This window comes from Palaemon carinicauda, chromosome 9, assembly GCF_036898095.1.
Source record: "Palaemon carinicauda isolate YSFRI2023 chromosome 9, ASM3689809v2, whole genome shotgun sequence".
In the NCBI taxonomy this organism is placed as follows: domain Eukaryota; kingdom Metazoa; phylum Arthropoda; class Malacostraca; order Decapoda; family Palaemonidae; genus Palaemon; species Palaemon carinicauda.
This window is the reverse complement of record NC_090733.1, coordinates 93,133,840-93,144,128: the sequence shown is the minus strand read 5'-3', so window position 1 is coordinate 93,144,128 and position 10,289 is coordinate 93,133,840. Positions and strand designations below refer to the sequence as shown.

General features: G+C 46.3%; 1 protein-coding gene across 1 annotated transcript; it reads left to right on the top strand.

Annotated features, from left to right (window-relative positions):
- Positions 1–1,150: 1,150 nt before the first annotated feature.
- On the top strand, positions 1,151–2,623 carry LOC137646545 (uncharacterized). Its single transcript, XM_068379654.1, has one exon. It carries the CDS (start codon positions 1,151–1,153, stop codon positions 2,621–2,623), a length of 1,473 nt encoding a protein of 490 aa, XP_068235755.1.
- Positions 2,624–10,289: the final 7,666 nt, after the last annotated feature.

Here is a 10,289-nt window from a genome sequence, read left to right as displayed (position 1 = left end):
GGAACTAAGGCCACTTTACAGAACTCAACCCCTCCCAAAGAAGGCGGAAAATTTATGTGTATGGATACCACCGCTATCTTGACTTAGATTTCATCAACGAACACCCGGCCATTTCAGAAGCTGTTCGCAAACAGTACAAGAAGAACAAGCAGAAGTTTCATACCATCACAGTAGTATGCACCTTCACAGGCCCCTCCACTCCCCAATTTATCGATCTAAATCATTGGGGCAAATACAGAGTTGCAGACAATATCCCACTGCCCACAAGATGTTTTAATTGCCAGCATTTTGGGCACCACAAAAGTCAGTGCCAACACGAGACTAGATGTGGGGTATGCTCGGAGAAACACGAAACTAAAGTCTGTATCACTAAACACGAAAAAAATCAGCCAATCATAGCCAAGTGGCCCAACTGCTCCGCCGACCATAAGGCCTGGAACAAACGCTGCCCAGCTTTCATCGATAAGCTAAATTGAAAGGGCACCCCAACACCTTCACGAACTCAAATCAATCCTTCCCGTCCCTCCTTCCGCCTTCACCCATCCCAATCCTACCATCCTCCACAATTACGTCACCAATCCTACGCTGAAGCTGCAAAACCAGGTATCCGCCCCTCTGGCACCGAAGCTCCTTGCACGCCTCCCCATCATAGCCCTGCTCCCCTCTCTCCAGCAAGCTCAGACAACCCCCCCCCCCCCCCTCATCCTCACAGCAGGTCCCTCCACCTGAACCAGATATCGACCTCTCCACCTCTTCCTGTCCAAGCATCTCGGCCGGCTCTTCAGGCTCGACCGAGCCTGTCCCTGCAGTACAGCACTCTGGTGGCTCTTCAGGCTCGACCGAGCCTGTCCCTGCGGTACAGCACTCTTCTGGCTCTTCAGGCTCGACTGAGCCAGACCCTGTGGTACAGCACTCTGCTACCACCTCACCCACACCCAACCACTCAACAAACATATTACCCAATAGTAGGCTATCACTGGAACCCAGCCCAACCTCTCTTTCCCAGCCCGATCTCTTACCCTGCTGCTCTTGCATTAAAAAATTGCAAGAAATCACTATAAACCTCCATTCAGCCCTTCTTGGGGCCCCCGGCTCTCCTCATACTACACGCGCATCATAGCAAACCTGATTAAGGACCTGACCCAATACCATGGATCCTTACAGCAATGATAGCTCGGACTTTGAAGGTGACCTACACACATATGAAACCAGCGAGAGACTTGAATTTATGCAGTGGAACATCGCAGGAGCTAGCAGCATGCATGCACTCCTGCAATCTCAGACTGTCACCCTTAAGCCAGACGTGGTCCTCTTACAGGAGACATTGCTCAGGGAGAACTCACTCTTCTCCTACAAAGGATACACTATACGCAAAACTCCTCGCACGGACACAACACGGGGACTACTCACACTAGTAAAAGACACAATGCAGTCCACAAAGCTCCCGACAATACAGTGTGGAGAAGCTGAACTGCTCAGTGTAGAAATCAGACTGGGCCATACAACACTGACCCTACACAACATATATAATAGCACGAGAAAGTCCTTGGAAGCTGAAAACCTTTTTGCTTCCATTTCCGTTTCCAACGCCATCCTAGCAGGTGATCTAAATGCTCACCACCCCTTTTTAAACTCTCCAAGTACAAACCCCACTGGGAGGCACCTATACTCACTCCTTCAGGATTTCCCTAACGTTGCCCTTCTGAACAGGCTACCTGCCACCACCCACATTGCTGGTGGCACTCTAGATTTAATGTTCATCCCAAGAGCCCTCCACAACACTGCCTCCTGGATGTTACACCCGTCCCTCGCCAGTGACCACTTCGCCATCCTCGCCACGGTACCAACCCCTAAACTTCCACCAATCCCACCACCCCCAGTAAAATGGAATCCTGATTTTGCCCAATGGGACATCTTCGAGAGGCACATGACAACATGGGCTCTCCAGCTCGCAGAAAACCCATCTGAGGATCCCACCTTCCTTCTTATGGAGTTTACAAAGCCAATCACCCTGGCTGCGGATGCCTCCATGCCCATGAAAGGTAGGAACCCGCAACGCAATCATAAGGACGCGTGGTACTACTGCCCGCGCATAAAAGAAATGAACAGACGAATAAACAAGACACATAAGCTCTTCAGACGGCACAGGACTGATGGGCTACTCCTTCTACTGAGGGAGCTCATAGCCAAAGTAGTTCAAGTTGCCAACAAAGTAAAAAGGGAAAAATGGCTCCAACGGTGCAGCCAAATTTCACAACAAACATCTCTCAAAGCCATCTGGGCCTGGTTTAACAAGGTTTCAGGATCCAAAAGACACCAGACCAAGCCCACTCATCCTCAACCCCATCAAGAGGCCATGAACATAGGTCAAACCCTTGCAAATCGGACGAAATCAACTAACCTATGCCCAGCTACCCAAGCCAGACAGGAACAACTTCTGCCCAGAAGAAACGACCTAGTCAGAGCAGCCTGCAATGAACCGCCATGCACTGATGCGCTCTACACTTCGGCCGACCTTGATGCTGCCCTAGCTAAATGTAGAGACACAGCTCCTGGTGCCGATGGCATTACTTATTCTATGCTAAAGCATCTTGGCGATCCTGCAAAAAATAGCTACTTATGAATAATTAACCTAACACATGCTCAGCACATCAGGCCCGAACCATGGAACAAACAGGACACCAACTCAATACCAAAACCTAAGGAAATAAACGCCTATCGTCCCATTGCCCTACTCAGCTGCACTGGTAAGGTAGCTGAGCGGATGGTCCTCCGGAGGCTTCAGTGGGTGGTGGGCCCTTGCATGACAGGTTCTATGCCTACACAAGAGGCATTGGAACACAGCTGTGACGCCATTCTGACATCGCTAGCCATCAAAGGCATCAGAGGCCACCTCTTTGCGTGGAAGCAGAAATATACCCAAAACAGGGAAGCTAGAGTTACTTTCCAGGGAGCCACGTCACCATACATACCAATATGAAGCCCCTTATTCAATGTACTCATTAAAAATATATTGAAAGAAGACTACCCGGAGGGCATTGAAATCTTCATTTACGCAGACGATATCTGCGTTGTCTGCCCACACACAGTTAACAACAAACACCGTAAAATGCAAATTGCCTTAGACACCATTGCAGCAAGCTGCCAGGTCTTAGGACTGAAAATAAAACCGAACAAGACCAAAACCTTGGCTGTCAAGCACTCTCAACCCCCACTAAATGTACTTGGAACACCTATTGTAGGGGTTAACAACTTTTCCTACTTAGGTGTTAACCTCAACTTCAGGCTATCACCAACCCCCAAAATAACGCTCATCAAGCACAAGGCCAACAGCCGACTGAAAGCATTCCGACGCATCGCATCCCTAAACCAGGGTTCCACACATCACATTCTAAGACTCTTCTCCATTCAGGCTGTACGCTCTTTGGTAGAATATGCAGCCCCTGTTCTCACTACCCTTAACCCTACAAAGAAAAGACCATCAAAGTAATTCAAAATAATGCCATGACGACCATCCTCGGTGCCCCAATTTGGACAAGGCTCTCACTGCTTCGTGCCGAAACCCAACTCCTGCCACTCACAGATAGGATAAACTCACGGAACAACTCTATAATCTTCAAAACTTTCAAGACCAACCGGAACTGCCCACTCCATAACAAATTTCGAGGCCTAATATCTCTTTCGGAAGATTTGGCCCCTCCTCACACCTATGCTGGCCATCTTATCACAGCCCTAAGATCCACCGGCTCTCAGACAATGCTATCTACACTAAAAAAAGACACCTTCCACACGGACTTTTCGGAAGAACCCCCCTGGATTCCCAGCCCAATGAAGTACCATTACACCACCCTCCCGTTCTCCAAAGCGCTATGCCCCCCAGCACAGGCCTTTAGAGCGGCCCATGATTCGATCACCCTCACGCTTGCTGATAATGTGTATTATACTGACGGCTCTGTAGACAGGGAGGTTCCTGCGGCAGCTGCAGCAGTCTACTCCCCACATATCTCGGCCTGCTGGAGGATCTCCAACAATGCCTCCACACTCCAAAATGAACTAGTTGCCATACTCAAAGCCCTCACACACTCACTAACCAGTCAAGGTAACACCACGATACATACTGATTCCAGAGGAGTCATGGCAGCAATCAGGAGCCAAGACATCCGAGAAAACACACTCATCATATCCTCCATCAGACAGATAGCCCACACACATGCTCTCCAGAAACCACAGGTCACACTAAATTGGATCCCAGGCATAGAGGTGCACTCGGTAATGAAGAAGCCGGTCGATTAGCAAATCAGGCCCTTCAAGTTACCACTATTAGCATACCCTCAACCCATCGCATGAACAGTTCGAATAAGCAATGATTGCTTAATGTCAAACACAACTACATAGCTACATCAGACAAGCCCTATTTACCTCGTCAAAAATAGCAAAATGGTATATCAAAACTACCAACCTGACACCACATGATCTACTAAAGAACACGCCCCGCAAACTAGCAGTAATCTACCATAGACTAAGGTTAAGGTACCCCTGCTCATGGGAAATCATCAACCAGGAGGGTAAGCAATGCAAGTACTGCGAAGCTGTCCTGGCACTCCAACTAGAGAATTACTTCTGCCACTGCCTAGAAACCACAAATCTAAGACAAAACCTCGGCCAAGGAGTGCCGCATACTGCAGAACAGGGGACTGCCCATATTCTCAAAGACATAGAGATGCTTGCAGGTTTTCTGAAATCTTACACCCCACCTAGGTAAGAAGACAGTCTCTCCCAGCTTATGCAGAGATCAACTCTCAATCACTCCTAGCCCTCTTCTCCTTGGTTAAGGCTTCCCCCCGCCCTTTTTTGCCCTCTAACGCAAAACACTCCGCTCCTCTCCCAGCCCTTCTAACTCACTGGGACCAAGCTGAAAGAACCTTTCACCCTTAAAACTTCATCTAAACTCTTTGGCCCTCAACAGGACCTAAACACTGGGTCTCTTGACCCTGCCTGCTTAAACCAGGCATTCATATAAGATAATAGATTTGACGCTGTCCCTGGCATGCAAGAAGCATACCCAGCGACGCCAGGCAAGCAGTAATAAGTAATTATGCTTAAAACTGCTTCTTTCCCCTCCCACTGAAAAACCTTCCCTCCTCTCCTAGTCTCTCTAACTTACTGGAACTAAACTCTGTAACCTTTCACCCTTGAGCTTGATCTCATCGCTTGGCCCTAAACAGGACCTAAAAACTGGGTCTCTTGACCCTGCCTGCTTAAAGCAAGCATTCATATAAGGAAAATCTTTTTGACGCTGTCCCTGGCATGCCAGAGGCATACCCAGTGACACCAGGCAAGCAGTAATAAGTAATTATGCTTAAAACTGCTTCTTTCCCCTCCCACTGAAAACCCTTCCCTCCTCTCCCAGTCTCTCTAACTTACTGGAACTAAACTCTTTAACCTTTCAACCTTGAGCTTAATCTCATCACTTTGGCCCTAAACAGGCCTAAACACTTGGTCTCTTGACCCTGCCTGTCTAAAGCAGGCATTTCTATAAGTAAAGTCCTTTGACGCCGCCCCTGGCCTGCCAGGGGCTTAATCAGTGCTGACCCTTGGGCTGAGCAACCTCGCAACATGTTGCAGAATCTAAATTGACCTTTGCAAGCAGCAATAAGTACTTACACTTAAAACTGCTTCTTTCTTCTCCCACTGGAAATCCACCTTTCCTCTCCCAGACTCTCCTACCCACTGAGACTCTCTGCTATACTGCCTTTGCCCTACCACTATAACCCCTCTCTTCTCGCCCCTATCTAAGGCGCAAAAAAAAAATATACATATATCTATATATATATATATATATATATATATATATATATATATATATATATATATATATATATATATATATATATATATATATATATATATACTTACAGGTCCCGCTGATTTGCAACCACCACACCCACCCACCAGGGAAATCACCTAGGGGCTAGACGCACCGTCAAAAAACCCCTGTCTGGAGAGAAGCTCCAGGCAATCTAAAGAATAAGAAGAGTTGGAAGGATCATAGTTCGGTGCAAAGTTACCTTTTCTTACCAAATAAACAGACTTTTGTGACGGCGCCGAGTAAGGGTGTGAACTCAAAGGCAGATTGGAAACGACTGAGTTATATTATTTTGGAACACTCTCCTTATATACAAAACCTCAAGGCAACAGGACATAACAAGTTCACAAGACAGACAATATTACAGAGGAAAAACCATACAGGAATTTTCATGTTCGTTTTAGTGCGAGGGAGGAGCGAAGATACAAGCATAATATATACAAAAGGAATTATGTACAATTGTGTGAAACACGGTTGGTACACTTTGATTTAATTCTATTATTTGGAACTTTTGTAAAATATGCTCAACAAAATTGTGGCATTTGAACAAGGTTTGGCTATTATAATTTCCATATCTATTTTTATATTTGGCTGCAATAATTTTGTTACCATTTGGATATAAGTGTCATAATGAAAAAATAGTTAGCATCAACAATCGTTTTGCAATGGCTAATTATATATCTATGTACTGAAACCAATGCTAGTAAATTCTGCCTGATCAAACCCATAAACTCATATACTCCCACAAAAATAATAGTAATAAACGGATTTTGAACGAATCGAAAAATCAATTTTTGGGTGAGATAGCCATGTCGTCCTGATGGAAGGTTCTTTCAGTAGCTTCCTAAGGGTATATATGACTACAGTAGATATTCCCAGAGAATTAAACTAAAGGTTTCACAGAATTCTAACTTCTGGCGCGAGTACCCACAAGGTTTCCATTTAGGATATCGTATAATAACAGGGGACGTATGCTTGATACGCCACATAGCTATCTGCACCCCACATAGCGTTTACGCTTCAAGGGGGAAGTGTGGCAAGTTATGGGAGGAGTCGTTACTAAGTTCTCCTTCTCTGTTACTGTTACGGTACTCGGTGACGTCATAACCGTCGCCATGTTGGCCGCCATGTTGGTTGACGTCACCGTTGCGCGCCTTCCTTATTCCTTCCGGCGTCTAGGCCAACCTCCATGATACAATAAGATTGTGAGGAGCCTGTCAAGGCCTGAATAGAGAACAAGGGCGGGTCCATCAGGACGACATGGATATCTCACCCAAAAATAGATTTTTCGCTTCGGTCAAAATCCGTTTTTTGGACTCAGGCCATGTGGTCCTAATGGAAGTGTACCGTGGAGTTTTTCCCTTTTTTAGTGCCTTCGACTTCTACACAATATTCCTTTGGTCTGATGACCACAGAGACCTGTGACATTGCCGTTACATGTCACTTCAGATAAACATGTGCTATGTTACCGCTTCTTGTCCCCCTGCCAGAGAAGAATCCTATTGGACGTAAGGAAAATCTTGAAGTTACTTGATAAAGAAACTCACCCAGCATCAGAAGTACCTGCCGGTCCCGGAACCAGATAGAAGAAGGTAAGTACAACGTGTTGGAACAAATTACCTTAGTATAGATGAGTTTGTATCAATAAGGAACAAGAGTATATTCATTGTTCAGACAATTTTACATATCATAGAGGGAATCAAAATTCTCACACAGTATTTTATTCCAATATGAGGGCAAAATAAGATGCACGAGTAAAGCAAATTCTTTTTATTTAGTCAAAAATAAGAATTAGCATACAAATAGATAATAAATATAATTTGTAATGGGATGCAAATTAGTTACATAGGCTTAAGCCATTAATAGAAAAGGGGTGTGGAATCTGAAAAGGAAAACTTGCCATTACACACATTAATTCCATAGGAATTATAAAGTCTTTCTAGAATGTCTTATATACACTTCATGTTATGAACATGTGGCACACGTGTTGTAGTCTATGTGACTTCACCTTAGTATAATAACAGTCCGTAGTGTCACAAGGTGGCACTATTTTTACTATGTTGCTCACTAGGGTCAACACACACACCCTTAGAGTTGGAGTCCCGAATAACTCACTGTTCTACGCAGCAATAAGCAGCAGGTTTTAACACACTACTTGCAGCCACCACGAATCTCTTCAATTCATGCACCTGCTTCCCGTAGGGTTTGAGAAACACTCATGAAGACTTCCAGCCTGTGAAAGAGCGAAGACCTTCGAAGTCCATTGACTGGAAGAAATTCAGAGAAGAGGCGACTTTCCTGGGATCGTGACCTGCGGGTGTGCTGTCAGGATCCGCTCTGCAAATAAAGTAGGTGATCTTCGCCCTTAGTTGTTTGAGTGACAAATCGGAACCCGATGTTTGTCCTCCACCAAAGTCTGAAGTTCTTCGAAGATAGAACTTTAGGCTCTCCACTGGACACAGAGAGACATCTTCCTTCAGAGGACAGATTCTCCAGGGTCCCCACCTTTTAGTGGGTAGCTCGTTCTTGGCGAGAAATATATGGTCAGGAAAGAGGGTAAGCTCCCCTGTTTCTGCAAACTGGATCTGGCCCTCTTCTCTTGATAATGCCACAATTTCACTGACTCGAGCCCCCGAGGCGAGAGCAAATAAGAAAATCACTTTTTGATTCAAATCTTTCAGAGGGCAAGTTTCATTGTCCAAACTTGAGGCAAAATGGAGCACCTAGTCAAGAGACCAGGAGATGGGTCTCGGCGGAGGTGCGGATCTGAGTCTAGCACATGCCTTTGGCAGCTTGTTAAAGATGTCATTAGACAGGTCTATCTGGAAGGCATATAGTAATGGTCTTATCAAGGCCAATTTGCAGGTGGAAATCGTGTTGGCTGCCAAGCCTAGTCCAAGAAGGTGAATGAAGAAGAACAAACAAAAATCCATTGAAATTTCTGTAGGATTTTTAGCCTTGACGAAGGACACCCATTTCTTCCAAGATGACTCATATTGCCTTCTGGTATATTTTGTTTTGTATTCCTCTAAGAAGTCTAAGCATTTCTTCGAGATTCCAAACCTCTTCTTGACGGCTAGGGAGAAAAAATCATGAAATGAAGGTCTCGGGTTTTCTTTGATGAAGCGAAGACAGTCGACTTCTGAACTTGTTGGGTTAGAACTGGGTCTGGCAGGGGAATTAGCTTGGGTTGTAACTCCAGGATTAATGGGAACCACTTGCTCCGGAGCCACTTGGGGGCCACTAGGGCTGCTCTTTCAGCAGAAGGTTGGGTGCAGGGAACAGGTAAATCTTGGTCCATCTGTTCCAGTCCAGGGACATGGTGTCCACCGCTTCCGCTCGGGGGTCCTCGTATGGGGCCACGTAGCGAGGAAGTTGTTTATTGTCTCTCGTTGCGAAGAGGTCGATCTGCAGTTCCGGGACTTGTCGGGAGATGAAGGAGAATGAGTCAGCGTCTAGGGACCATTCTGAATCTATCGGGGCTGTCCTGGATAGAGCATCCGCCGTCACGTTGCGGAATCCTTGTAGGTGAACTGCTGAGAGGGGCCATCTTTTCTTGTCCACTAGGCGGAAGATAGGTAGACACACTTAGTTGAGTTGGGGCGATCTTGAGCCCTGACGGTTGAGACATCTGACCACTACGTCGCTGTCCAGAGTCAGTCGAACGTGGACTGATGGACGTGGAGACAGCCTCGTCAGAGTGAGAAGGACCGCCATGGCTTCCAAGATGTTGATGTGAAACGTCTTGAATAGGGGAGACTATGTTCCTTGAACTTGCCGTTGGTGGGAGTGACCCCCCCCCATCCTTCTAGCGATGCGTCCGTATTTCATAACGACCGATGGAGGCGGTGGTTGAAGAGGTACCGACCTTTTCAGGTTCTTTGCCTCTGACCAGGGCTTAAAGAGTGATCGTAGCCGGGTCGGCAGAGGTCTCTTGAGATCTCTTTGAGCAATTGACACGTATCTTCTCCAGACTCCTGATGCATCCTTTAGCTGTGTTCGTAGCACTGGGTCTGTCACTGAAGCGAACTGAAGGGAGCCAAGCACCCGTTCCTGTTGTCGTCTTGAAATCCGTTTGATTTGAGGAGTCTCTTGACAGATCCCGCAATTTCCTATCTTTTCTTTAGTGGAATGGAGAGACGGTGTGACTGAAGGTCCCAATGGATTTGCAGCCATTGGAACTTCTGAGCTGGAGAAAGTCGAGACTTTGTGGTGTTGATCTATAAGTCCAAATGTTCCAAAAATTGGATCACCTTTGTGGAAGCTTGCAACCATTCTTTTTCGGATGCTGCCCACACCAGCCAATCGTCCAGGTAAGCCATCACCTGGACGCCTTGTAAGCGTAGCTGTTGGACGATCGTCTCTGCAAGCTGCGTGAATATCCTTGGGGCTATTTATAGCCCAAAGGGCATGGCTCTGAAGG

Bases quoted from the DNA above. Each gene is read 5' to 3' on its own strand.
- LOC137646545 (XM_068379654.1), top strand. From the start codon at position 1,151: ATGGATCCTTACAGCAATGATAGCTCGGACTTTGAAGGTGACCTACAC.